Source organism: Odocoileus virginianus, chromosome X (assembly GCF_023699985.2).
Source record: "Odocoileus virginianus isolate 20LAN1187 ecotype Illinois chromosome X, Ovbor_1.2, whole genome shotgun sequence".
In the NCBI taxonomy this organism is placed as follows: Eukaryota; Metazoa; Chordata; class Mammalia; order Artiodactyla; family Cervidae; genus Odocoileus; species Odocoileus virginianus.
The window spans coordinates 25,364,932-25,392,461 of record NC_069708.1 but is presented as its reverse complement, the minus strand read 5'-3'; the positions used below and the strand labels follow the sequence as shown (position 1 = coordinate 25,392,461).

At 37.1% G+C, this 27,530-nt stretch overlaps 1 protein-coding gene across 7 annotated transcripts in view; it reads left to right on the top strand.

The window, feature by feature from the left end:
* The window catches only part of OPHN1 (oligophrenin 1), a 623,734-nt gene that overhangs the window by 203,814 nt on the left and 392,390 nt on the right, over positions 1–27,530 (top strand). For all 7 annotated transcript variants that reach the window (XM_070461909.1, XM_070461913.1, XM_070461912.1 and 4 more), the window contains one exon: positions 24,955–25,016. In XM_070461909.1, coding sequence (XP_070318010.1) covers positions 24,955–25,016 — 62 coding nt within the window. The remainder of the gene's footprint in view (positions 1–24,954; positions 25,017–27,530) is intronic.

The following is a 27,530-nucleotide window of genomic DNA, read 5'->3' as shown; positions in this document are numbered from 1 at the left end:
TCCAGCCTTTAGTTGGCTGGATATGGGTAAATATTTTGACCTATCCATTTATTAACTATGTGACCTTAGTTTTCATTTAAAAAATGAAGATTGAATTTACTGGAATTTGTGTATTATAATAGAAATATGGAAATAGAGAAAATTGAATATTAAATGCTTCATTTGCTGAGTACCTACTGTGTATAAAAAGGTTTGCATACATTATCTGATTTTCAGAGCAATTCTTAAGAGATTGAGACTAAGTTAAGGAAATATTTTCGGATGACATGATACTATATGTTGAAAGATGCCACCAGTAAACTACTAGAGCTCATCAAAGAATTTGGTAAACTTGAAGGATACAAAAGTAATATACAGAAATCTGTTATGTTTCCATATACTAACAAACAATTATCAGAAAGAGAAATGAAGGAAATAATCCTACTGAAACCATTGCATCAAAAATAATAAAATACCTAGGGATATAAACCTGTCTAAGGAGGTAAAATTCCTGTACATGGAAGACTCTAAGACACTGATGAAAGAAAATGAAGATGGCATAAACAATTGAAAAGATATGGATTGGAAAAATTAAATAATCAAAATAAGCATAATACCCAAGGCAATCTATAGATTCAATGACATTGCTATTAAAATACCAGGGACATTTTTCAAAGAACTAGAATAAATAATTTTAAAATTTGTATGGAAACACAAAAGATCCCAAATAACCAAAGGAATCTTGAGAAAGAACAAAACTGAAGGAATTGCACTCTCAGACTTCAGACTATATAAAAAACCAGAAGATTGTAGTGCTGCAGTTCATGTGGTCGGAGAGTTGGACATGACTTGATGACTGACCAACAAAAACAGTTATCTGAAAAAAATATGATATTGCACAAAAACAAGCAACTAGATCAACGGACCAGTATAGAGCACCTTGAAACACACACACACACACACACACACACACACACACACTTACGATCAATGAATGTTGTCAAAGAAGGCCAGATATAAAATGAAGAAAAGAAAATCTCTTTACTAAATGGTGCTGGGAAAACTGGACAGCTTCATGTAGATTAATGAAATTCTCTAACACCATGTATAAAAATAGACTCAAAATGGATTAAAGACATAAATGTAAGACAGAAAACATAAAACTACTTGTTCAGTCACTAAGTCTTTTCTGCCTCTTTGAAACCCCATGAACTGCAGCACATCATACTTCCTTGTCCTTTACTATCTCCCAGAGTTTGCTCAGATTCATGTCCATTGAGTCAGTGTTGCCATCGAACTGTCTCATCCTCTGTCGCCCTCTTCTCCTCGGGCCCTCAATCCTTTCCAGCATCAGGGTCTTTACCAAAGAGTCGGCTCTTTACATCAGAAGAACAAAGTATTGGAGCTTCATCATAATTTCAGTTCCGTTCAGTCAGTCAGTCGTGTCCAACTCTTTGAGACCGCATGCACTGCAGCATGCCAGGCCTAGCTGTCACCAACTCCCAGAGCATTTTCAAACTCATGTCCATCGAGTCAGTGATGCCATCCAACCATCTCATACTCTGTCGTCCCTCTCTCCTCCTGCCTTCAATCTTTCCTAGCAGCAGGGTCTTTTCCGATGAATCCGTTCTTCACATCAGGTGGTCAAAGTACTGGCGCTTCAGTTTCAGCATCACTTTCCAATGAATATTCAAGGTTGATTTCTTTTAGGATTGACTGATTTGATCTCCTGGCAGTCCAAGGGACTCTCGAAAGTCTTCTCCAACACCAGAGTTTAAAAGCATCAATTCTTTGGCACTCAGCTTTCTTTATAGTCCAATTTTCACATCCATACATGATTACTGGAAAAACCATAGCTTTGACTAGACAGACTTTTGTCAGCAAAGTAATGTCTCTGCTTTTCATATGCTGTCTCAGATCGTCATAGCTTTTCTTCCAAGCAGCAAGCATCTTTTAATTTCATGGCTGCAGTCACCATCTGCAGTTATTTTGGAGCCCAAGAAATAAAGTCTCTCGCTGTTTCCATTGTTTCCCCATATATTTGCCATGAAGTGATGGGACCGGATGCCATGATCTTAGTTTTTTGAATGTTGTGTTTTAAACCAACATTTTCACTCTCCTCTTTCACTTTCATCAAGAGGGTCTTTAGTTCCTCTTCACTTTCTGTCATAAGGGTGGTGTCATCTGCATATCTGAGGTTATTGATATTTCTCCTGGCAATCTTGATTTCAGCTTGTCCTTCATTCAGCCCGGCATTTCACATGATGTAGTCTACATATAAGTTAAATAAGCAGAGTGACAATGTATAGCCTTGATGTACTCCTTTCCCAATTTTGAACCAGTCTGTTGTTCCATGTCTGGTTCTAAATGTTGCTTCTTGACCTGCATACAGATTTCTCAGGGACAGGTAAGGTGATCTGGTATTCCTATCTCTTGAAGAATTTTTCACAGTTTGTCATGATCTACACAGTCAAAGGCTTTGGTATAGTCAATAAAGCAGAAGTTGATGTTTTTCTGGAACTCTCTTGCTTTTTCAGTGATCCAATGGAAGTTGGCAATTTTATCTCTGGTTCCTCTGCTTTTTCTAAATCCAACTTGAACATCTGGAAGTTCTCGGTTCACGTACTTTTGAAGCCTCACTTGGAGAATTTTGAGCATTATTTTGCTAGCTTGTGAGATGAGTGCAATTGTGCAGTAGTTTGAACATTCTTTGGGATTGGAATGAGAACTGACCTTTTCCAGTCCTATGGCCACTGCTGAGATTTCAAAATTTGCTGGCATATTGAGTGCAGCACTTTATCAGCATCATCTTTTAGGATTTTAAATAGCTCAACTGGAATTCTATCATCACTTCCACTAACTGTGTTCATAGTGATGCTTCCTAATGCCCACTTGACTTCTCATTCCAGGATGTCTGGTTCTAGGTGAGTGATCACACCATCGTGGTTATCTGGGTCATAAAGATCGTTTTTGTATAGATCTTTGGTGTATTCTTTCCACCTCTTCTTAATATCTTCTGCTTCTGTTAGATCCTGACCATTTCTGTCCTTTATTGTGCCCATCTTTACATGAAATTTTCCCTTGATATCTCTAATTTTCTTGAAGAGATCTTTCGTCTTTCCCATTCTATTGTTTTCCTCTATTTCTTTTCTTTGATCACTGAGGAAGGCTTTCTTATCTCTCCTTGCTATTCTTTGGAACTCTGCATTCAGTTGAGTATATCTTTCCTTTTATCCTTTGCCTTTAGATTCTCTTTTTTTCTCAGCTATTTGTATGGTCTCCTTAGATAACCATTTTACCTTTCTTTTTCTTCAGTATCACATCTTCCAGTTCAGGGTTATTTTCCTTTAGGATTGACTGGTTTGATCTCCTGGATGCCCAAGGAACTCTCAAGACTATTCTCCAACACAACGGTTTCAAAGCATCAATTCTTCAGCACTCAATCTTCTTTATGGTCCAACTTCCATGCCCGTACATGATTACTGGAAAAACTGTAGCTTTGACTACATGTACTTTTGTTGGCAAAGTGACTTCTCCGGTTTTAATGTTCTGTATAGGTTTGTCAAAACTTTTCTTCCAAGATCAAGTGTCTTAATTTCATGGCTGCACTCACTGTCCACAGTCATTTTGAAGCCCATTAAAATAAAATTTGTTACTCTTTCTACTTTTTCTCCATCTATTTGCCTTGACGTGATGGGACCAGATGCCACGATCTTAGTGTTTTGAATGTTGAGTTTTATGCCAACTTTTTCACTCTCCTGTTTGACCCTCATCAAGAGACTCCTTAGTTCATCTTCATTTTCTGCCATTAGATTGGTATCATCTGCATATCCTAGGTTTTTGATATTTTTCCCAACAGTCTTGATTGCAGTTTGTGATTCATCCAGCCTGGCCTTTCACATGATGTGCTCTGCAAATAAGTTAAATAAGCAGCCTGACAATATACAGCCTTAATGTATTCCTTTCCCAACTTTGAACCAGTCTGCTGTTCCATGTCCAGTTCTAACTGTGCTTCTTGACCTGCATACAGGTTTCTCATGAGACAGGTAAGGTGATCTGGTATTCCCATCTCTCGAAGAATTTTCTGCAGATTCATTTGCTCCACACTGTTGAAGGCTTTTATGTAGTCAATGAAGCAGAAGTAGATGTTTTCATACAATTCCTTGCTTTTTGTATGATCCAACAAATGTTGGCAATTTGATCGCTGGTTCTTCTGTCCTTTGTAGATCTAGCTTGTATATATGGAAGTTCTCAGTTCACATAATGCTGAAGCCTAGCTTGAAGCATTTTGAGAATTACCTTAGCATGTGAAATGAGTGAAATTGTATGTACTTTGAACATTCTTTGGCATTGCCCTTCTTTGAGATTGGAATAAAAACTGACCTTTTCCATTACTGTGGCCCCTGCTGAGTTTTCCAAATTTGCTGACATATTGAGTGCAGCATTTGAACACTAAGTTTTTTTAGGATTTTAAATAATTGAGCTGGAATTCCATCAGTTCCACTAAATTTGTTCATAGGAATGCTTCCTAAGACCCACTTGACTTTACAGTCCAGAATGTTTGGCTCTATGTGAGTGACCACATCATTGTCATTAAGACCCTTTTTGTTTAGTTCTTCTGTATATTCCTGCCACGTTTTTGAAATCTCTTCTGCTTCTGTTAGGTCCTACTTGTTTCTGTCCTTTATCGTGCCCATCTTTGCACGAAATGTTCCTTTGGTATCTCCGGTTTTCTTGAAGAGATCTCTGGTCTTTCCCATCCTATTGTATTCTTTTATTTCTTTGCATTGTTCACTTAAGTAGGCTTTCCTATCTCTCCTTGCTATTCTCTGGAACTCTGTATTCAGTTGGGTATCTTTCCCTTTCTCCTTTGCCTTTCAATTTTCTTCTTTTCTCACCTATTTGAAAGGCCTTCTCCAACAACCACTTTTCTGTCTTGCATTTCTTTTTCTTTCAGATGGTTTTGGTTACCACACGAACCTCCATCCATAGTTCTTCAGGCACTTTGTCTACCAAATCTAATCCTTTGAATCTATTTTTTACCTCCTCTTTATAATCATAAGGGATTTTATTTTGGTCATACATGGATGGTCTAGTGGTTTTCCCTACTTTCTTCAATTTAAGTCTGAATTTTACAATAAGGAACTCATGATCTGAGCCACAGTCAGCTCCTAGTCTTGTTTTTGCTGATTGTGTAGAGCTTCTCCATCTTCACCTGCAAAGAATATAATCAATCTGATATTTGTATTGACCATCTGGTGGTGTCCATGTATAGAGTCATCTTTTGTGTTGTTGGAAGATGGTGTTTATTTTCTTCAGATTCTTTTCTGATATAGATTATTGCAGTTTATTGAGTAGAGTCCTTGTGCTATACCATAGGTCCTTGTTGATTATTTTACATAGAATAGTGTATATATGTTAATCTCAACCTCCTGTTTTATTCCTCCCCAACTTTCCACTTTGGTAACCATACATACTTTTTTTTCCCCTACGTTTGTGATTCTGTTTCTGTTTTTAAGATAAATTCATTTATATTTTTGGATTCCACATAAGTCACAATGTGGGAGACCTAGGTTCGATTTCTGGGCCGGGAAGATCTGGAGAAGGAAATGGCAATCCACTCCAGTACTCTTGCCTGGAAAATCCAATGGACAGAGGAGCATGGTAGGCTACAGTCCATAGGGTCACAAAGAGTCAGAAACGACTGAGAGACTTAACTAAGTCACATCATATGATATTTGTCTCTCTGTGTCAGATTGCTTCACTTAGTATGATAGTCCCTATGTCCATCCATGCTGCTACAAATGGAAATATTTCATATTTTTATGGCTGAGTAATATTACATTGTATACATATATATACTACATATATAGATAGCATCTCAGACTCAGTGAACATGAATTTGAGAAAACCGTAGGAGATAGTGAAGGACAGGGGAGCCTGGCATGCTGCTGTTTCTGGGGTTGCAAAGAGTCAGTCATGACTTAGCGATTGAACAAAAACAACATTTATGTACCAGATATTCATTATCCATTCATCTGTTGATGGATATCTTGGCTATTGTAAATAGTGTTGAAATGAACATTTTTACACATGTGTCTTTTCAAATTGTGGGGTTTTTTTTTGAATATTTGCTGAAGAATAGGATTGCTGGATCATGTACTGTGCACATTTGTCTACAAAGTCTGCATCTCCATTGCTACTCTGCAGATTGATTCATCACTGCATCTTTCTAGATTCCATATGCATGTGTTAATATACAATATTTGTCTTTCTCTTTCCGACTTGCTTCACCTCATTAAGACTACTCAAATGTGTTCTTTTTTATAGCTGAGTTATATTCCATTATATATATATATATATATCCTATATATATACACACACATACATATATATATTATCCATTCATCTATAAATGGACATTTAGGTTGGTTTCATGTTCTAGCTGTTATAAAAAATGCTTCAACAAACATTTTGGTACATGTGTCTCTTTATGTTATGGTTTTCTCAGAGTATATGCCTTGTAGTGCGATTGTTGCCTTATATGGTAGTTCTAGTCTTAGTTTTTTAGGGAATCTCCATACTGTTCTCCAGAATGGCTGTATCAATTTACATTAAGAAAACTATAAGACACTGATGAAAGAAATCAGAGATGACACAAATGGTGAGATATATCATATTCTTGAATAGGAAGAATCAATATTGTGAAAATTACTATACTGCCCAAAGTAATCTACAGATTCAATGCAGTCTCTATCAATCTATCAATTGTATTTTTCACAGAACTAGAACAATAAATTTCACAATTTTTATGGAAAAACAAAGAGCCTGCATAGCAAAAGCACTTTGAAAAGGGAGAATGGAGCTGGAGGTATCAAGCTTCCTGACTTCAGACTATACTACAAAGCCACAGTCATTAAGACAAAGCCAAAGTGCTTTAAAAAAGAAGAATGGAGCTGGATGAGTCAACCTCCCTTCAGTTCAGTTCAGTTCAGTCGCTCAGTCATGTCCGACTCTTTGCGACCCCATGGACTGCAGCATGCCAGGCCTCCCTATCCATCACCAACTTGCAGAGTTTACTCAGACTAATGTTCATTGAATCAGTGATGCCATCCAACCATCTCCTCCTCTGTTGTCCCCTTCTCCTCCCATCTTAAATCTTTCTCAGCTTCATTGAATCAGTGATGCCATCCAACCATCTCCTCCTCTGTTGTCCCCTTCTCCTCCCATCTTAAATCTTTCTCAGCATTAGCGTCTTTTCCAGTGAGTCAGTTCTTTGAATCAGGTGGCCAAAGTACTGGAGTTTCAGCTTTAGCATCAGTCCTTCCAATGAATATTCAGGACTGATTTCTTTCAGGATGGACTGGTTGAATCTCCTTGAAGTCCAAGGAACTCTCAAGAGTCTTCTCCAACACCACAGTTTAAAAACATCAGTTCTTTGGCACTCAGCTTTCTTTATAGTCCAACTCTCACATCCATACATTACTACTGGAAAAACCATAGCTTTGACTAGATGGACCTTTACTTGCCAACAACTTCTCTTACTTCAGACTATGCTACAAACTACAGTCATTAAGACAGCATGGTATTGACGTAAAACGGAAATATAGAGCAATGGAACAACTTAGAAAGCACCTATGGGCACTTTATCGTTGACAAGGGAGGCAAGAATACACAATGTAGAAAAGACCACATCTTCAATAAGTGGTGCTGGGAAAACTGTACAGCTACATGTTAAAGAATAAAACTAGAATACTTTCTAACACCATACACAGAAATAAACACAAAAGGGTTAAAAGATTTAAATGTGAGACCAGAAATGATCAGACTCTGAGAGGAAATCATGGGCAGTACACTCTTTGACATACATCATGGCAAGATCCTCACTTAGAGTAATGAGACTAAAAAGAAAAGTGTGTAAATGAGACTTAATTAAGCTTAAAAGCTTTTGCATAGCAAAGAAAATAATAAACAAGTTTAAAATACAACCCTCAGATTGGGAGAAAATAATTGCAAGCAAAACAGCTGACAGTGGATTAATTTCCAAAATATACACACAGCTCATGTTGCTCAATACCAGAAAAACAAACAGCCCAATCAAAAATAATGAGTGGAAAACCCAAACAGACATATTCCCAAAGAAGACATACAGAAGGCCAACAAACATGTGAAAAGATGCTCAACATTGCTTGTTACTAGAGAAATGCACATCAAAACTACAACAAGGTATCACATCACACCAGTCAGAATGGCCATCATTTAAAAATCTACAAAAAATTAATGCTGGAGAGGATGTGCAGAAAAGAAAACCTTTTTTCATTGTTGGTGGGAATCCATCATTTATTGTTTGTAGACTTTTTTTGGTGGGTATTCTGACCAATATGAGGTGATATCTCACTGCAGTTTAGATTTTCATTTCTTTAGTAATTAGAGATGTTGTGCATCTTTTCATGTGCTTTTTGGCTATCTGTATGTAGCTCTATTTTTAGTTTCTTAAGTAAACTCCATACCAATTTATATTCCCACCAAGAGTGTAGGAGAGTTCCCTTTTCTCCATATGCTCTCCATCATTGTTATAGACTTTTTGATGATTGCCATTCTGACCAGTGTGAGGTGATACCTCATTGCAAGTTAAATTTGCATTTTTCTAGTAATTAGTGACATTAAACATCTGTTCATGTGTTTTTGGCCATCTGTATGTGTTATTTTGAGAAATGTCTATTGAAATATTCTGCCCATTTTTTGACTGGTTTATTTATTTTTTGATATTTTGCTGCATGAACAGTTTATATATTTTGGACATTAATTCCTTGTGTTGTTTGCAAATCTTTTCTCCCATTCTTTGGGATGTATTTTAACTTTGTTTATGGTTTTCTTTTCTGTGCAACAGCTTTTAAGTTTAATTAGGTTCGATTTGTTTATTTCTTTGCATGGTGTTCGGTTGCTCAGTCATGTCTTACTCTGCGACCCCATGGACTGCAGCACATCAGGCCTCCCTGTCCATCACCAACTCCTGGAGTTTACTCAAACTCATGTCCATTGAGTCGGTGATGCCATCCAACCATTTCATCCTCTGTTGTCCCCTCCTTCTCCTACCATCAATTTTTTCCCAGCATCAGGGTCTTTTCCATTGAGTCAGTTCTTTGCATCCGGTGGCCAAAGTATTGGAGTTTCAGCTTCAGCATCAGTCCTTCCAATGAATATTCAGTATTGATTTTCTTTAGGATTGACTGGTTTTATCTCCCTGCAGTCCAAGGGATTCTCAAGAGTCTTCTCCAACACCATAGTTCAAAAGCATCAATTGAACTTTGAACTGTATGGTGTTAGAATGTCTTAATTTCTTTTACATGTGGCTCTCCAGTTTTCCCAGCACCAATAATGGACAATCCTGTCAATTTTCAATTGTATATTTCTGCCTTCTTTATCTTCGACGAATTGACTAAAGGTATCTGGGTTTCTTTCTGGGCTTTCTATCTTGTTCCATTGATACAGAAGCCTATCTTTGTGCCACTATCATATGTTTTGATTCCTGATTCCTCCAGGCCTGTTTTTTTTTTTTCCTTCTAAATTGCTTTGGCTATTTGGTGTCTTACATGTTTTCATATAAATTTTAAGAATTTTTTCTTCTAGATCAGCAAAAAAATGTTATTTTGATAAGGGTTTCATTCAACCAATAGATTACCTTGGGTATTATAGTCATTTTGACTAAATCAGTTCTTCCAATCGAAGAAAATGGTATATCTTTCCAAATCTGATTGTGTCATCTTCAGTTTCCTTCATTACAGTTTTTGGAGTACTTATGTTTGTCCTCCTTAGGTAAGTTTATGCCTAGGTATTTTATTTTGTTGCTGATGTGATGATTTGGGGTTATTTCCTTAGTTTTTCTTTCTGATGTTTTGTTGTTAGTGTATAGATACTCAACAGATTTTTTTTTGTATTAATTTTGTATCCTGCTATTGTACTGAATTCACTAATGAGCTCTAGTAGTTTTTTGGTAGCATCTTTAGGCTTTTTATTTATAGCATCGTATCATCTGTAGCAGTGAGAGTTTTACTTTTTCTTTTACAATTTAGATTGCTTTATTTCTTTTTCTTTAATTACTGTGGCTAGGACTTCCAGACTATGTTGAATAACAGTGTGAGAATTCAGAGTGGACATCCTTGTATTGTTTCTATTCTTAGAGGAATGTTTTCAGGTTTTTTCTATTAAATTTCTTACAATATTGCTTCTGTTTTGTTTTGGTTTTTTGGTCATGAAGCATGTGGGATCTTAGCTCCCCAGCAAGAGATCAAACTCACAAACCTTAATTGAAAGACAGAGCCTTAACTGGATTGCCAGGGAAATACTGTGGAGAGTTTTGTTTGTTTGTTTTATCATATATGGGTAGTTAATTTTGTCAAAAGATTTTTCTACATCTATTGAGATGATCATATGGTTATTATTCCTCAGTTTGTTGCTGGGGTGTACTGCAGTAATTGATTTGTGGATATTGAAAAAATTTTGTATCCCTGAAATATATCCCATGTGATCATGGTGTATGATCCTTTTAATGTATTTTTGAATTCAGTTTACTATTATTTTGTTGAACATTTTTGCATCTATAGTCATCAGTGATATTGGCCTTTAATATTCTTTTTTGTGGTATATTTTTCTGGTTGTGGTATCAGGGTGATGGTGGACTCATAGAATGAGTTTGACAGTGTTCCTTCCTTTGCAATTTTTTGGCATTGCATTCTGAAAAGAATAGGTTTTAAATCGTCTATAAATATTTGATAGAATTTGCCTGTGAAGCCATCTTGTCTGGACTTTTGACTGTTGGGAGCTTTTAAGTCACAGTTTGAATTTAATTTCTTGTGATTGATTTGTTCTTTTTCTTTTTTTTTATTTATTCCTTCCTGGTTCAGTCTTGGAAGCTTGTACTTTCTAAGAATTTGTCTATTTCTTCCTGGTTTTCCATCTTAATGTCATACAGTTGCTTTTTGTAGTCTTTAATGATTCTTTGCAGTTCTGTGTTGTCAGTTGTAACTTGTTTTTCAATTCTGAATTTACTGACTTGGGCCCTCCTTTTTTTGTGATTCTGGGTAAAGTTTACCCATTTTGTTTATAGTTTCATTGATCTTTACTGTTGTTTTCTTCATCTCTATTTCATTTATTTCTGCTTTGTTCTTTATGATTTATTTCCTTCAACTAACTTTGAGGTATTTTTTTGTTGTTCCTTTAGATATAAAGTGAGTTTGTTTATTTGAAAATTTTCTTGTTTTCTTAGGTAAGGTATTATTGCTATACACTTCCCTCTTAAAACTGCTGTTCCTGTTTGCACAAGTTTTGCATCATCATGTTTTCATTGCTATTTGTCTCTAGATATAGTTTGATTTCCTCTTTGATATCTTCAGCGATACATTCATTGTTTAGTAGAATATTTCTTAGCCTGCACATGTTGATGTTTTTTACAGTTATTTCCTTCTTGTAGTTAATTTCCGGTATCACAGTGCTGTGGTCTGAAAAAATATTTGATATTTCAGTTTTCTTAAGTTTACTGAGGCCTACTTTTTGGCCCAGCATAAGATCTATCCTGTCGAATGTTTCATATGCACTTGAAAAGAATGTGTATTCTGTTGCTTTTGGATGAATAAATATCAATTAAGTCTAATGTGTCATTTAAGGCCTGTTTCCTTATTGATTTTCTGTCTAGATGATCTGTCCATTGCTGCAAGTGAAATGTTAAAGTCCCTCACTATCATTGTGCTACTGTTTCTCCTTTTATGGCTGTTAGCATTTGCATTATGTATTGAGGTGCTCCTTTGTTGAGTGCATGTATATGCTGTGCTAAGTCACTTCAGTCATGTTCCAAGGTGGCACGAGTGGTAAAGAACCTGCCTGCCAATGCAGGAGACATAAGAAATGCAGATTTGATCCCTGGGTCAGGAAGATCCCCTGGAGGAAGAAATGACAACCGACTCCAGTATTCCTGTCTAGAGAATCCCATGGACAGAGGAGCCTGGTGGGCTATAGTCCATGGAGTTGCAAAGAGTACATATATATTTATAATTTTTATACCTTCTCCTTATTGGATTGATCTTGATCATTATGTAGTATCCTTCTTTGTCTCTTTTAACAATCTATTAAGGCCTATTTTATCAGAGATGAATATTGCTACTCCATCTTTGTTTTGATTAAAGATTTCCTGGAATACCCTTTTCCATCCCCTTACTTTCAGTATGTGCCCCTAGATGTGAAATTAATCTCTCTGACAGCATACATACAGGTCTTGTTTTTGTGTTTGTTCAGTCAGTCCATGTCTTTTGGCTGGAACATTTGATCCTGTAACATTTAAGTTAATTACCAGTATGTATGTTCTTATTGCCATTTTGTTAATTGTTTTGGATTGTTTTTTGTAGGTCTATTTTCTTTCTTTTCTCTTTTGTTCTCTTCTCTTAGTTTTTATGACTATCCGTAGTGTTGTGTTTGGATCACTTTTGTGTGTGTGTATATATCTGTTATAGACTTTTGGTTTGCAGTTACCATTAGGTTTTTATATTGCAATCAACATATATATACAAGATTGTTCTAAGTTGCTGGCCTCTTAATTTCAAATGCATTACCAATATCCCGCATTTGTACTCTCCTCAGATTATGTTGTTTGGTTTTGATATCTTATTTGTGTGTGTATGGTTTCCTAACTTTATGTTTACTTTTACTAATGAGCTTTCCCATTCATAATTTTCTTTTTTCTAGTTGTGACCTTTTCTTTTTTGCCTAGAGATGTTCCTTTAGCATTTGTTGTAAAGTTGGTTACCAAACCAACTGAATTCTGTTAGCTGTGCTGAATTCTGTTAGGTTTTGCTTCTCTGTAAGTTTTTTATTTGTCCGTTGAAATTGAATGAGAGCCTTGCTGGATAGAGTATTCTTTGTTGAAGGTCCTTCCATTTTATCACTTTTGTTTAATTATTTATGTTTGCCATGCCATGCAGCATGTGGGAGCCTAGTTCCCTGATGAGAGATTGAATCCATGCCCCCTGCATTGGAAGCACAGAGTCTTAATCACTGAATGACCAGGAAAGTCCCTCATCCTTTTAAATATATCATTCTATTCCTTCTGGCTTGCCAAGTTTCTGATAAAAATCAGCTAATAACTTTATGGAAATTCCCATGTGTTATTTGTTGCTTTTCTCTTGTTTCTTTTAATATTTTCACCTTGTTTTTGTCAATTTGATTACTATGTGTCTGTCTTCCACTTTGTTCTTCTTTCTCAGGACTACTTTGGCTATTAGAGGTCTTTTGTGGTTCCATACAAAGTTTAGAATTATTTTTCTATTACTGAAAACAATGGCAATGGGATCTTGATAGGGATTATATTGTATATACAGATGTCTTTAGGTATTATTGTCATTTTAACAATATTAATTCTTCTAATCGATGAAGAGAAGATATTAGGCCATTTGTAAGTCTTCATTTTCTCTTGAAGGGTTTTTTTTTTTTTTTTTAGTTTTCAGCCTAGCATTTTTTTTGCCTTCCCAGTTAAATTTATTTCTATATATTTTATTGTTTGCTGTTATTGTAAATGGGATCATTTTCTTTCTTTTTCAGCTAATTCACTGTTAGTATATAGAAATTTTTCTGAAGTTTGTATTTTGATTTGTATCCAGTAACTTTATTGGATTTGTTGATTATATATCAGTTTTTTGGTGGAATCATTAGGATTTTTCTGTATACAAAATTATGTTCATAAAGACAATTTAAATTCCTCCTTTCTAATTCTGTTGCATTTTATTTCTTTTTCTTGTCTGATTGCTCTGGCTAGGAATTTTAGTACTCTGTTTAATAAGAGTGTTGAGAATGGGCACACTTGTTCCTCATCCTAGAGGAAAAGCTTTCAGCCTTTTTCCTTGGAGCATGACATTAGCTATAGGCATGTCATATATAGCCTTTATTATGTTCAGGTAAGTTCCTTGTGTACCTAATTTTTTGAGAGTTTTAATGACAAAACAGATTTTTTTTAATGCTTTCCCAACATCTATTAAGATGATCATATAATTTTTATTTTCCATTCTATTAATGTGACATATCACACTTATTGATATGCTTATGTTAAACTCTCTTGGCATCCCAGAGGTGTATCCTACTTGATCATGATGTATGATCCATTTAATGTTCTGCGGAATTCTTCTTACTAGTATATTTTTGAGAATTTTCGCATCTATGTACATCAAGGATATTTGCCTGAAATTTTCTGAGAGTTCTTTTATATCTAATTCATTTAATCCTCACAGTCACCCTTAGGAGTAGCTAGAATTACTTTCATTTCATAGATAAGCAAAGATTGCGGGAGTAATAATGGATATGCTTTCTAAAGGAAAATGGTACAATAATCCTGAGAATTGAGTTTAGTTCCCCACAGTACTCACTGATCTAGAGAAATTTCTCTCAATTTAGCCCTTTCATGCCTCAATTTCCTTGCCCATAAAACAAAGATATTACTAATCTTTACTTCATAGTCATTATAAAAATGGAATGAAACAATTAGTTTCTAACAATTTTTGTAAAACATTGTGTCATTTTTCCTGTGTTAGAAGCACTGTGGTTGAATAGAAAGCACATATGAATTACTAACTCGGTGACCTTTGGCAAGTTACTCAAATTCTCTGAGACCCACGTTTGTTACCTAGAAATAATAATTCCCGTCTCATAGAGTTACTTCATGTTTGTGTTCAATGTGTTAGTCATCCAGTGGTGTCCACTCTTTGCAACTTCTTGAAACCATAGCTTTCTAAGTTCTTCTGTCCATGGGAGTTTTCAAACAAGAACAGTGGAGTGGGTTGCCATTTCCTTCTCCAGGGGATCTTTCCAATCCAGGGATTGAACTCAGTCTCCTGTATTGTAGGTGAATCCTTTAGCATTTGAGCCACCAGGGAAGCTTTGTGATTAAATAAGATAATATATGCATAACTCCAGGTACCCACAAAATTCTTTTTAAAATGTTAGTTTTGCTTCTTCTAGAATGTAAGGCAGATACTCAACCCTGGCTATATGTTAAAATAATCTAGGGAGCAATACTTCATCTTTCCTCATAATAGTTATACCTAGACTCATCTGCTAAGTTTCAAAAAGCCTAGTTTGTGTGAAACAATAGAGAAGTAGAGGTGAGCACCCACAGGTTGAGCCAGGAAATAAAGCTTAGTTACCTGACAGTGTGTTCTTATATTGAAACAAAAAAATGATTGAACAAAATAAAATGACAGCAACAATAAAACTCTATTCTTGTAGTACAGAGAACCATAAATCCCAGGTGGTCTCTTGTTCTTTCTGTGTTTGTTTTTTAATTTTTAACTTTAATTAAAAAAAAGATTACTGATATTTGTCTTTTTCTTATTATACTTAACTATCAACTCCTTGACCCAGTTCTATCAGAATTTGAACAATAGGTCCAAAACAAACCAATATAAATAGTAACAGAGTCTGTCCACAGTAACAATGAGGACTCAGTGGTCTTATTTCTTTTTTTAGTTTATTTTTTAAATTAATTAATTTATTTTAATTGGAGGCTAATTACTTTACAATATTGTAGTGGTTTTTGCCATACATTCACATGAATCAGCCATGGGTGTATATGTGTTCCCCACTCAGATGGTTTTATGTAGCTCTTCATGCAACATCCATTAACAGCCATCCTGATCACACACCTCTAGTGATAATAGTGGTAACAAACTTCTCTAGGTGTTCCCAGGACTATCACAGTTATAAAACTGAGCAACCCACATCTGCGGAAAACCTCTAGTGACAGTTTGACTAGGACAGCTAACCCACCCTTACTGACAAGGTCACATTCTCTCCTGAGGCAGGCCATTTCTCACTTTCAGCATGACTTCACTAAAAGCCCGTTCCTTCATATTAAACCTAAAACCATCTTCCTGCATTCTGCTTTTGTTTTTCCTTGGGTTCCTAAAGAGCTCTTTTGGGACTGTAGATCCAAAAGGCATGTGGTGTGTTAGAAAGAACAAATAGATGTGGTAAGAGATGTGGTAAAAATCAGAGACATTACTTTGCCAACTAAGGTCCATCTAGTCAAAGCTATGGTTTTTCCAGTAGTCATGTATGGATGTGAGAGTTGGACTATAAAGAAAGCTGAGCCCTGAAGAATTGATGCTTTCGAACTGTGGTGTTGGAGAAGACTCTTGAGAGTCCCTTGGACTGCAAGGAGATCCAACCAGTCCATCCTAAAGGAAAGCAGTCCTGAATATTCATTGGAAGGACTGATGCTGAAGCTGAAACTCCAATACTTTGGCCACCTGATGCAAAGAAGTGACTCACTGGAAAAGACCCTGACACTGGGAAAGACTGAAGGCAGGAGGAGGAGGGGAAGACAGAGGATGAGATGATTGGATGGCGTCACTGACTCTATGAACATGAGTTTGAATAAGCTCCAGGAGTTGGTGATGGACAGGGAAGCCTGGTGTGTTGCAGTCCATGGGGTCTCAAAGAGTCGGACATAACTGAGCTACTGCACTGAACTGAAGAGATGAGGAGGATTCTAAGTTAGGGGACAAGATAGAGAAATAGAAGATAAAAACCCAGATAAGTTCAAGACATCAAACAATGGCATTTCTCTATTTTCAGGCTTAAGTTGCTGCACACACCTAAGGAAGTCACCAATGTAAATATGAAAAATTAAATCTCAAGCTGAGCATTAAGAAGAATACGCTAGTCAGAAAGAATAAATAGGAAAAATGAAAATATTCACTGATCTCCTGTATCCAAATACTTTATATTACAAAAGGAATCAGAGAGATATTTTTTTATTCTGGCACTTTTCAAGGGAAGATCAGTTTGCCTACAGAGGAAATGTAGTTATTATCTTTAATATTGGAACATTTAAAGGAAAATTGTAATTTCCTGAAAGGTAATTGTGTCAAGCCATTTGATTCAGAGTTTAATCCCCACAATGAATTTATTAGGTACATGTAACTATCCCTGATTTGAGTGGAAGAAAAGTAAGACTCAGAGAGGCTAAGCAACTTGTTCAAGGGCACAGAAAATAAATGGTAGAACTAGGTTTCAAATTCAGATCCATCTTGCTGCAGAACTAAGTTCTTGCCACTCTCACAATGTCTGCACTGCACCTCCAGGTGGAAATAACCGAAAAATGGCTTACTACATACTATTTGAAGAGATGATTGAAAAGAGTTGGGAGGAGCTGCTACTATCAGTAGCTAGGCTTTTAAAATGAATAAGGCTTCATTATTCATGAATAAAAACTTCAAAATTCAGCCATACTAAGGATGCCTATAAATGAGCTTTGGCTAAATGATTATTTTATAGATCAAGATATTATTTACAAAAAAATGTTCTATTTAAAAGTGTGTAGCTCAATAACTTTTAATATCTGAAGAAAGTTGTACAAACATCATTGTCATAGAATTCCAAATCATTTTCATCACTGCCAAAAGAAGCCACAAACCCTTAGTATCAATCCCCATTACCACCTTCCCCCTACATTCAATGAACCACTGATCTGCTTCCTGTCTCTATGAAGTTGCCTATTCTAGACATTTTATTTAAACAAAAATAATATAATATGTGGCTTTTTCTGACTGACTTCTTTGACCAAGCGTGTTTTCAAGGTTATTTCATGTTATATTGAGTGTCAATCCTTTGTTTCTTTTTACTGCTTCAAATTGTTCCATTGTATAGCTGTGTCACAGCTGTGTAACCATTCAGCTATTGATGAATACTTTCATTCTTTCCATTTACTGGCTATTATGAACAGTGTTCAAACTACCTTATAATTGTGTTCATTTCACATGCTAGCATCTTATGCTCAAAATCCTTCAAGTTAAACTTCAACAGTACGTGAATTCAGAAATTCCAGATGTACAAACTGGATTTAGAAAAGGCAGAAGATCCAGAGATCAAACTGCCAACATTTATTTGATCACAGAGGAAGCAAGGGCGTTCCAAAAAAACGTCTACTTCCGCTTTATTGACTACACTAAAGCCTTTGACTGTGTGGCTGACAGTTCAGTTCAGTTCAGTTGCTCAGTCATGTCCGACTCTTGGAAACCCATGGACTGCAGCATGCCAGGCTTCCCTGTCCATTAACAACTCCTGGAGCTTACTCAAACTCATGTCCATTGAGTTGGTGATGCCATCCAACCATCTCATCCTCTGTCGTCCCCTTCTCCTCCTTCCTTCAATCTTTCCCAGCATCAGGGTCTTTTCCAATGAGTCAGTTCTTCACATCACATGGCCGAAATATTGGCGTTTCAGCTTCAGCATTAGTCCTTCCAATGAATATTTAGGATTGATTTCGTTTAGGATTGATTGGTTTGATCTCCTTTCAGTCCAAGGGACTCTCAAGAGTCTTCACCAACACCACAGTTCAAAAGCATCAATTTTTCAGGGCTCAGCTTTCTTTATAGTCCAACTCTCACATCCATTCCCTTCTCCAGTGGACCACATTCTGTCAGACCTCTCCACCATGACCCGTCCGTCTTGGGTGGCCCCACACAGCATGGCTTACGACTTCAATGTTCTTGCCTTGAGAACCCCATGAACAGTATGAAAAGGCAAAATGATAGGATACTGAAAGAGGAACTTCCCAGGTTGGTAGATGCCCAATATGCTGCTGGAGAGCAGTGGCGAAATAACTCCAGAAAGAATGAATGGATGGAGCCAAAGCAAAAACAATATCCAGTTGTGGATGTGACTGGTGATAGAAGCAAGGTCTGATGCTGTAAAGAGCAATATTGCATAGGAACCTGGAACGTTAGGTCCATGAATCAAGGCAAATTGGAAGTGGTCAACCAAGTGATGGAAAGAGTGAATGTCGACATTCTAGGAACAGCGAACTAAAATGGACTGGAATGGGTGAACTTAACTAAGATGACTATTATATCACTACTGTGGGCAGGAATCCCTTAGAAGAAATGGAGTAGCCATCATGGTCAACAGAAGAGTCTGAAATTCAGTACTTGGATGCAATCTCAAAAATGACAGAATGATCTCTGTTCGTTTCCAAGGCAAACCATTCAATATCACCATAATCCAAGCCTATGCCCCAAGGAGTAATGCTGAAGAAGCTGAAGTTGAATGGTTCTGTGAAGACCTACAAGACCTTTTAGAACTAACACCCAAAAAAGATGTCCTTTTCATTATGGGGGACTGGAATGCAAAAGTAGGAAATCAAGAAACACTTGGAGTAACAGGCAATTTGGCATTGGAGTATGGAATAAAGTAGTGCAAAGGCTAATAGAGTTTTGCCAAGAGAACGCACTGGTCATAGCAAACACCTTCTTCCAACAACACAAGGGAAGACTACATATGGATATCACCTGATGGTCAACACCAAAATCACATTGATTATATTCTTTGCAGCCAAAGATGGAGAAGCTCTATACAGTCAGCAAAAACAAGACCAGGAACTGACTGTTGTTCAGATAATAAACTCCTTATTGCCAAATTGAGAATTAAATTGAAGAAAGTATAGAAAACCACTAGACCATTCAGGTATGACCTAAATCAAATCCCTTATGACTATACAGTGGAAGTGAGAAATAGATTTAAGGGACTAGGTCTGATAGAGTGTCTGATGAACTATGGATGGAGGTTCGTGACATTGTGCAGGAGACAGGGATCAAGACCATCCCCATGGAAAAGAAATGCAAAAAGGCAAAATGGTCGTCTGAGGAGGCCTTACAAATAGCTGTGGAAAGAAGCAAAAAGTAAAGGAGAAAAGGAAAGATATTCCCATTTTAATGCAGAGTTCCAAAGAATAGCCAGGGGAGATAAAAAAGCCTTCCTCAGTGACCAATGCAAAGAAATAGAGGAAAACAACAGAATGGAAAAGAGTAGAGATCTCTTCAAGAAAATTAGAGATACCAAGGGAACATTTCATGCAAAGATGGGTTTGATAAAGGACATTGTATGGACTTAATGAGAAGATATTAAGAAGAGGTGGCAAGAGTACACAGAAGAACTGTATAAAAAAGATCTTCACACCCCAAATAATCACGATGGTGTGATCACTCATCTAGAGCCAGGCATCCTGGAATGTGAAGTCAAGTGCGCCTTAGGAAGCATCACTATGAACAAAGCTAGTGGATGGAGTGATGGAATTCCAGTTGAGCTATTTCAAATCCTGAAAGATGGTGCTGTGAAAGTGCTGCACTCAATATGCCAGCAAATTTGGAAAACTAAGCAGTGGCCACAGGACTGGAAAAGGTCAGTGTTCATTCCAATCGCAAAGAAAGACAATGCCAAAGAATGCTCAAACTACCGCATAATTGCACTCATCTCACACACTCGTAAAATAATGCTCAAAATTCTCCAAGCTAGGCTTCAGCAATACGTGAACCGTGAACTTCCAAATGTTCACGCTGGTTTTAGAAAAGGCAGAGGAACCAAAGATCAAACTGCCAACATCCGCTGGATCATCGAAAAAGCAAGAGAGTTCCAGAAAAACATCTATTTCTGCTTTATTGACTACGCCAAACCCTTTGACTGTGTGGATCACAATAAACTGTGGAAAATTCTGAAAGAGATGGGAATATCAGACCACCAGACCTGCCTCTTGAGAAACCTATGTGGTGTTTGGGAAGCAACAGTTAGAACTGGACATAGAACAACAGACTGGTTCCAAATAGGAAAAGGAGTACGTATATTGTCACCCTGCTTATTTAACTTATATGCAGAGGACATCATGAGAAACGCTGGGCTGGAAGAAGCACAAGCTGGGAATCAAGACTGCCGGGAGAAATGTCAATAACCTCAGATCTGCAGATGACACCACCTTTATGGCAGAAAGTGAAGAAGAACTAAAAAGTCTCTTGAGTAAAGTGAAAGATGAGAGTGAAAAAGTTGACTTAGAGCTCAGCATTCAGAAAACTAAGATCATGGTATCTGGTCCCAACATTTCATGGGAAATAGATGGGGAAACAGTGGAAACAGTGTCAGACTTTATTTTTTTGGACTCCAAAATCACTGCAGATGGTGATTGTATCCATGAAATTAAAAGATGCTTACTCCTTGGCAGGAAAGTGATGAACAACCTAGATAGCATGTTAAAAAGCAGAGACATTACATTGCCAACAAAGATCTGTTTACTCAAGGCTATGGTTTTTCCAGTGGTCATGAATGGATGTGAGAGTTGGACTGTGTAGAAACCTGAGCGCCAAAGAATTGATGCTTTTGAACTGTGGTGTTGGAGAAGACTCTTGAGAGTCCCTTCGACTGCAAAAAGATCCAACAAGTCCATCCTAAAGGAAGTCAGTACTGGGTGTTCATTGAAAGGACCGATGCTGAAGCTGAAACTCCAATTCTTTGGCCACCTTATGTGAAGAGTTGACTCATTGGAAAAGACCCTGATGCTGGGAGAAATTGAGGCAGGAGGAGAAGGGGACGGCAGAGGATGAGATGGCTGGATGGCATCACCAAGTCGATGGAGATGAGTTTGAGTGAACTCCGGGAGTTGGTGATGGACAGGGAGACCTGGTGTGCTGTGATTCTTGGGGTTGCAAAGAGTCGGTCACGATTGAGTGAATGAACTGAACTGAACTGAACTGACATCCAAACCTGACTATTGGATAAAACATAGGTTTGACTAGATGGACCTTTGTCAGCAAAGTAATATCTCTGCTTTTTAATATGCTGTCTAGGTGGGTCATGGATTTTCTTCCAAGGAGCAAGTGGCTTTTAATTTCATGGCTGCAGTCACCATCTGCAGTGATTTTTGAGCTGAAGAAAAGAAAGTCTGTCACTTTTTCCATTGTTTCCCCATCTATTTGTGATGAAGTGATGGGACTAGATACCATGGTTTTAGTTTTAGAATGTTGAGTTTTAAGCTAACTATTTCACTCTCCTTTTTCACTTTCATCAAGAGGATCTCCAGTTCCTCTTTAATTTCTGCAGTAAGGATAGTGTCATCTGTGTATCTGAGGTTACTGATGTTTCTTCTGGCAATCTTGATTCCAACTTGTGCTTCATTCAACCTGCCATTTCACATGATATGCTCTGCATAGAAGATAAATAAGCAGGTTGACCATATACAGCCTTAACGTACTCCTTTCCCAATTTGGAACTAGTCTGTTGTTCCATGGCCATTTCCAACTGTTGCTTCTTGACCTGCATACAGATTTCTCAGGAAGTTGATGAGGTGGCCTGGTATTCCCATCTCTTGAAGAATTTTCCACAGTTTTTTGTGATCTACACAGTCAAAGGATTTGGTATATTCAATAAAGCAGAAGTAGATATTTTTCTGTGATTCTCTTGCTTTTTTTATGATCCAAAGGATGGTGGCATTTTGATTTCTTGTTCCTCTGCCTTTTCTAAATCCATTGAACATCTGGAAGTTCATGGTTCGCATACTGTTGAAGCCTAGCTTGGAGAGTTTTGAGCATTACTTTGCTAGCGTGTGAGCTGAGTGTAATTGTGTGGTAGTTTGAACATTCTTTGGCATTGCCATTCTTTGGGATTGGAATGAAAAGTGACCATTTTAATTTCTGTCGCCACTGTTGAGTTTTCCAAATTTGCTAGCGTATTGAGTGCAGCACTTTAACAGCATCATCTTTCAGGATTTGAAATAGCTCAACTGGAAATCCATCACCTCCACTAGCTTTGTTCATAGCGATGCTTCCTAAGGCCCACTTGACTTTGCATTCCAGGATGTCTAGCTCTAGGTGAGTGATCACACCATCATGCTTATCTGGGTCATTGAAGATCTTTTTTGTATAGTTCTCTGTCTATTCTTGCCACATCTTTAATATTTCCTGCTTCTGTTAGGTCCATACCATTTCTGTCCTTTACTGTGCCCATCTTTGCATGAAATGTTCCCTTGGTATCTCTATTTTCTTGATGCATCCTCTAGTCTTTCCCATTCTATTGTTTTCCTCTACTTTCTTTGCACTGATCACAGAGAAGGCTTTTTTCTCTCTCCTTTTTATTCTTCGGAACTGTGCATTCAAATGGGTATATCTTTCCTTTTCTCCTTTTCCTTTACCTTCTCTTATTTTCTCAGCTATTTTAAGGTCTCCTCAGACAACTGTTTTGCCTTTTTGCATTTGTTTTTCTTATGGATGGTCTTGATCACGGCCTCCTGTACAATGTCACGAACCTCTGTTCATAGTTCTTCAGGCACTCTCTATCAGATCTAATCCCTTGAATCTATTTATCTCTTCCAGTGTATAATCGTAAGGGATTTGGTTTAGGTCATAGCTGAATGGTCTAGTGGTTTTCCCTCCTTTCTTCAATATAAGTCTGAATTTTCCAAAAAGTAGTTCGTAATCTGAGCCATAGTCAGCTCGTGATATTGTTTTGCTGACTGTGTAGAGTTTTTCCGTTTGGCCACAAAGAGTGTAATCAGTCTGATTTCAGTGTTGACCATCTGGTGATGTCCATGTGTAGAGTCTTCTCTTGTGTTGTTGGAAGAGATTGTTTGCTATGACCAGTGCATTCTCTTGGCAAGACTCTGTTAGCCTTTGCCCTGCTTCATTTTTTACTGGTGCATTTTGTGGATCACAAAAAACTGAAAAATTTTTAAAGAGATGGAAATACTAACCACTTTAGCTGCCTTCTGCGAAACCTGCATGCAGATTAAGAATCAACAGTTAGAAACAGACAAGGAGAAGCCGACTGGTTTCTAATTAGGAAAGGAGTATGTCAAGGCTGTGTATTTTTCACCCTGCTTATTTAACTTTTATGCAGAATGCATCATGTGAAATGTTAGGCTGCATGAATCACAAGCTGGTATCAAGATTGCAGAAAATCATATCAATAACTTCAGATATGCCGATGATACCATTCTAATGATAGAAAATGAAGAGGAACTTAAAAGCCTCTTGATGGTGGTGAAAAAGGAGAGTGCCAAAGGTCGCTTAAACTCAGCATTCAAAATCTAAGATCATGGCATCTGGTTCCATCACTTCATGGCAAATAGTTGGGGAAAAAATGGAAACTGGTAGATTTTATTTTCTTGTGCTCCAGAATCACTGTGGATGGTGAGTGAAGCCATGAAATTAAAAGACATTTGCTCCTCAGAAGAAAAACTATGACAAACCGAGACAGCATGTTAAAAAGCAGCGACATCACTTTGTTGACAGTGGTCGTATAGTCAAAGCTTTGTTTTTTTCCAGTAATCATGTAAGGATGTTAGATTTGGAACATAAAGAAGGCTGAATGCTTAAGGTTTGATGCTTTCAATCTTTGCTACTGATGAAGACTCTTGAGAGTTCCTTGGATAGCAAGGACATCAAACCAGTCAATCCTAAAGGAAATCAACCCTGACTTTTTATCAGTAGGAATGAAGCTGAAGCTCTAGTACTTTGGCCACTTGATGAGAAGAGCCATCTCATTGAAAAGACCCCGATGTTAGTCAAAATTGAAGAGAAAAGAAAAAGAGGGCCTGGATGAGGTGGTTGAACAACATCATCGACTCAATGGACACGAGCTAGAGCAAACTCCGGGAGTGAGTAAAGGCCAGGGAAGCTTGATGTGCTGCAGTCCATGGTGTTGCAAAGAGTCGGACATACTGAAGGACTGAGCAACAAACAGCAGTGAATAAAACAGTCAACAATATTTGTATAGAAATGTTTGTCTGGATATGTTTTCAGTTCTTTTGCAAATATACACAGGAATGTAATTGCTGAATCATACGGTAACTATATGTTTAACTTTTATTTATTTTTTTTAGCACTTGTCAAAGTCACTTTAAACTTACAGAATGTTATGTATCAATTGTATATCAATAAAACTGGAGGGAAAAGCTGAGGTAGGAGCATTCCTCCAAGAAAAGAGAAGAAAAAAGAAATCAATATTGAATTGATTAGGTACTGAAGTTTTTTTCTTTTGTCCTTAGATTTGACACTTTCCTGTAGTGGTGCCATTGGGTTGTGGCACTGGTTTCTACCTCTTTTCCCTTAGACCTCTGCTTACTTGCCCATCAAATACCATAATTAATTTGGTTTATCTTTTATTCTGTTCTTTCAGCTGAATCCTTCAAAGAATTTGCTGAATTGCTCAACGAAGTAGAAAACGAGAGGATGATGATGGTAGGTCATTAACACTTGGCCTGGAGCGAAGATCATGGCTGACTTTGGGGATTTTTTTTCTGTCCTCATTGTTTGGAGTGATACTTTTTGTTTGAGTTTCTGTCTCATTACTACCTGAGTACTATAAAGACTGGAAATTGATTTGGTTGTTCTATCTCAAGTTCCCATTCTGAGAGTTTAAAGGGAAATCACTATTCATTTCAGTGAGATAAGACTTGAGAGGACATTATATTTGGCTGTTGAACATATTGACAAAAATTGTGGTCTTCAGTGTTCTTAAACAAATTATCTATTTGTGTATTTATCTGCTTTTATAAATAGTGAGTTTATATTTATATGTTTATATTTAAACATGTGATACTTTAATTTATATCTATGTGATAACATTCCCCCTTACATTTAAAATCTAATTGATTAATATTAGTAGACTGTGATATTTAGCGTTTTGGTTCTGTAGAAAAATTGAGTGAAAATACAAAGAGATTTCATATACAGTTGCCCTTTGAACATGTGTTTGAACTCTGTGAGTCCACTTATATGTGGGTACTTTTCAATGAATACTACAGTACTACATGATCTGAGTTTGGTTGAATCTATGGGTCCAGAACCTCAGATACTGGAGGATTGACTGTGAGGCTATATGCAGACTTTTGACAGCACAGGGTTGGGACTTATGCCCTTCACACTTGCACTGTTCAAAGGTAAATTGTATTCCCTTTCTCCTTGCCACCACTCCCCATACAGTTTCCCTTATTATTAACATCTTGCCTGTGTGGTTTCCCTTATTATTAACAACTTGCAGTTGTTCCAATTAATGAACCTATATGAACACAATATTATTTACTAAAGTCCATAGCTACTTTAGGGTTCAATTTCTGTGTTGAATATTTTATCACTTTTGACAAATTCTTAATGACACATATACAACATCAAAGTTTCATCATACAGAATGTTTTCACTGCCCTAAAAATCTCCTGTGATTCTACCTACCTTCTCTGACACTCAAACTCCTGACAAACACTTATCTTTTTTTACTGTGTTTTGCCTCTTCTAGAATGTTATATAATTGGAGTCGTATAGAATATAGCTGTTTCAGATTGACTTCTTTGACTTAGCAACATGCATTTAAAGTTCCTCTATATCTTCTCATGGCTTCATAACTCATTTCTTTTTGTCAGTGAATAATTATGTATGCATATATTATAGTATATATTCCATTTTATGGATAGTGCCATTTCTTCACCATTTCACCTTATGAAGGATATATTGGTTACTTCCAAGTTTTGGCAATTATGAAAAAAACTTCCATACATATCTGTGTACAAATTTTTAAGTAGATGTAAATTTTCAGCTGTTTTCAGTAAATTCTAAGGGATACAATTTCTAGATTGTGTGATGAGTAGGTCTAGATTTGTAAAAAACTGCCAAACTGTCTTCCAAAGTGGCTGTATGATTTTGCAATCTCACCAGCCATGAATGACAGTTCTTTTTTTTTTTCATTTATTTTTGCTAGTTGGAGGCTAATTACTTTACAACATTGCAGTGGTTTTTGTCATACATTGAAATGAATTAGCCATGGATTTACATGTATTCCCCATCCCGGTCCCCCCTCCCACCTCCCTCTCCACTCAATCCCTCTGGGTATTCCCAGTGCACCAGGCCCGAGCACTTGTCTCATTCATCCAACCTGGGCTGGTGATCTGTTTCACCCTAGATAATATACATGTTTTGATGCTGTTCTCTTGAAACATCCCACCCTCACCTTCTCCCACAGAGTCCACAAGTCTGTTCTATACATCTGTGTCTCTTTTTCTGTTTTGCATATAGGGTTATCATTACCATCTTTCTAAATTCCATATATATGTGTTAGTATACTGGAATGGTCTTTATCATTCTGGCTTACTTCACTCTGTATAATGGGCTCCAGTTTCATCCATCTCATTAGAACTGATTCAAATGAATTCTTTTTAATGGCTGAGTAATAGTCCATGGTGTATATGTACCATAGCTTCCTTATCCATTCATCTGCTGATGGGCATCTAGGTTGCTTCCATGTCCTGGCTATTATAAACAGTGCTGCGATGAACATTGGGGTGCACGTGTCTCTTTCAGATCTGGTTTCCTCGGTGTGTATGCCCAGAAGTGGGATTGCTGGGTCATATGGCAGTTCTATTTCCAGTTTTTTAAGAAATCTCCACACTGTTTTCCATAGTGGCTGTACTAGTTTGCATTCCCACCAACAGTGTAAGAGGGTTCCCTTTTCTCCACACCCTCTCCAGCATTTATTGCTTGTAGACTTTTGGATAGCAGCCATCCTGACTGGCGTGTAATGCTACCTCATTGTGGTTTTGATTTGCATTTCTCTGATAATGAGTGATGTTGAGCATCTTTTCATGTGTTTGTTAGCCATCTGTATGTCTTCCTTGGAGAAATGTCTGTTTAGTTCTTTGGCCCACTTTTTGATTGGGTCATTTATTTTTCTGGAGTTGAGCTGGAGGAGTTGCTTGTATATTT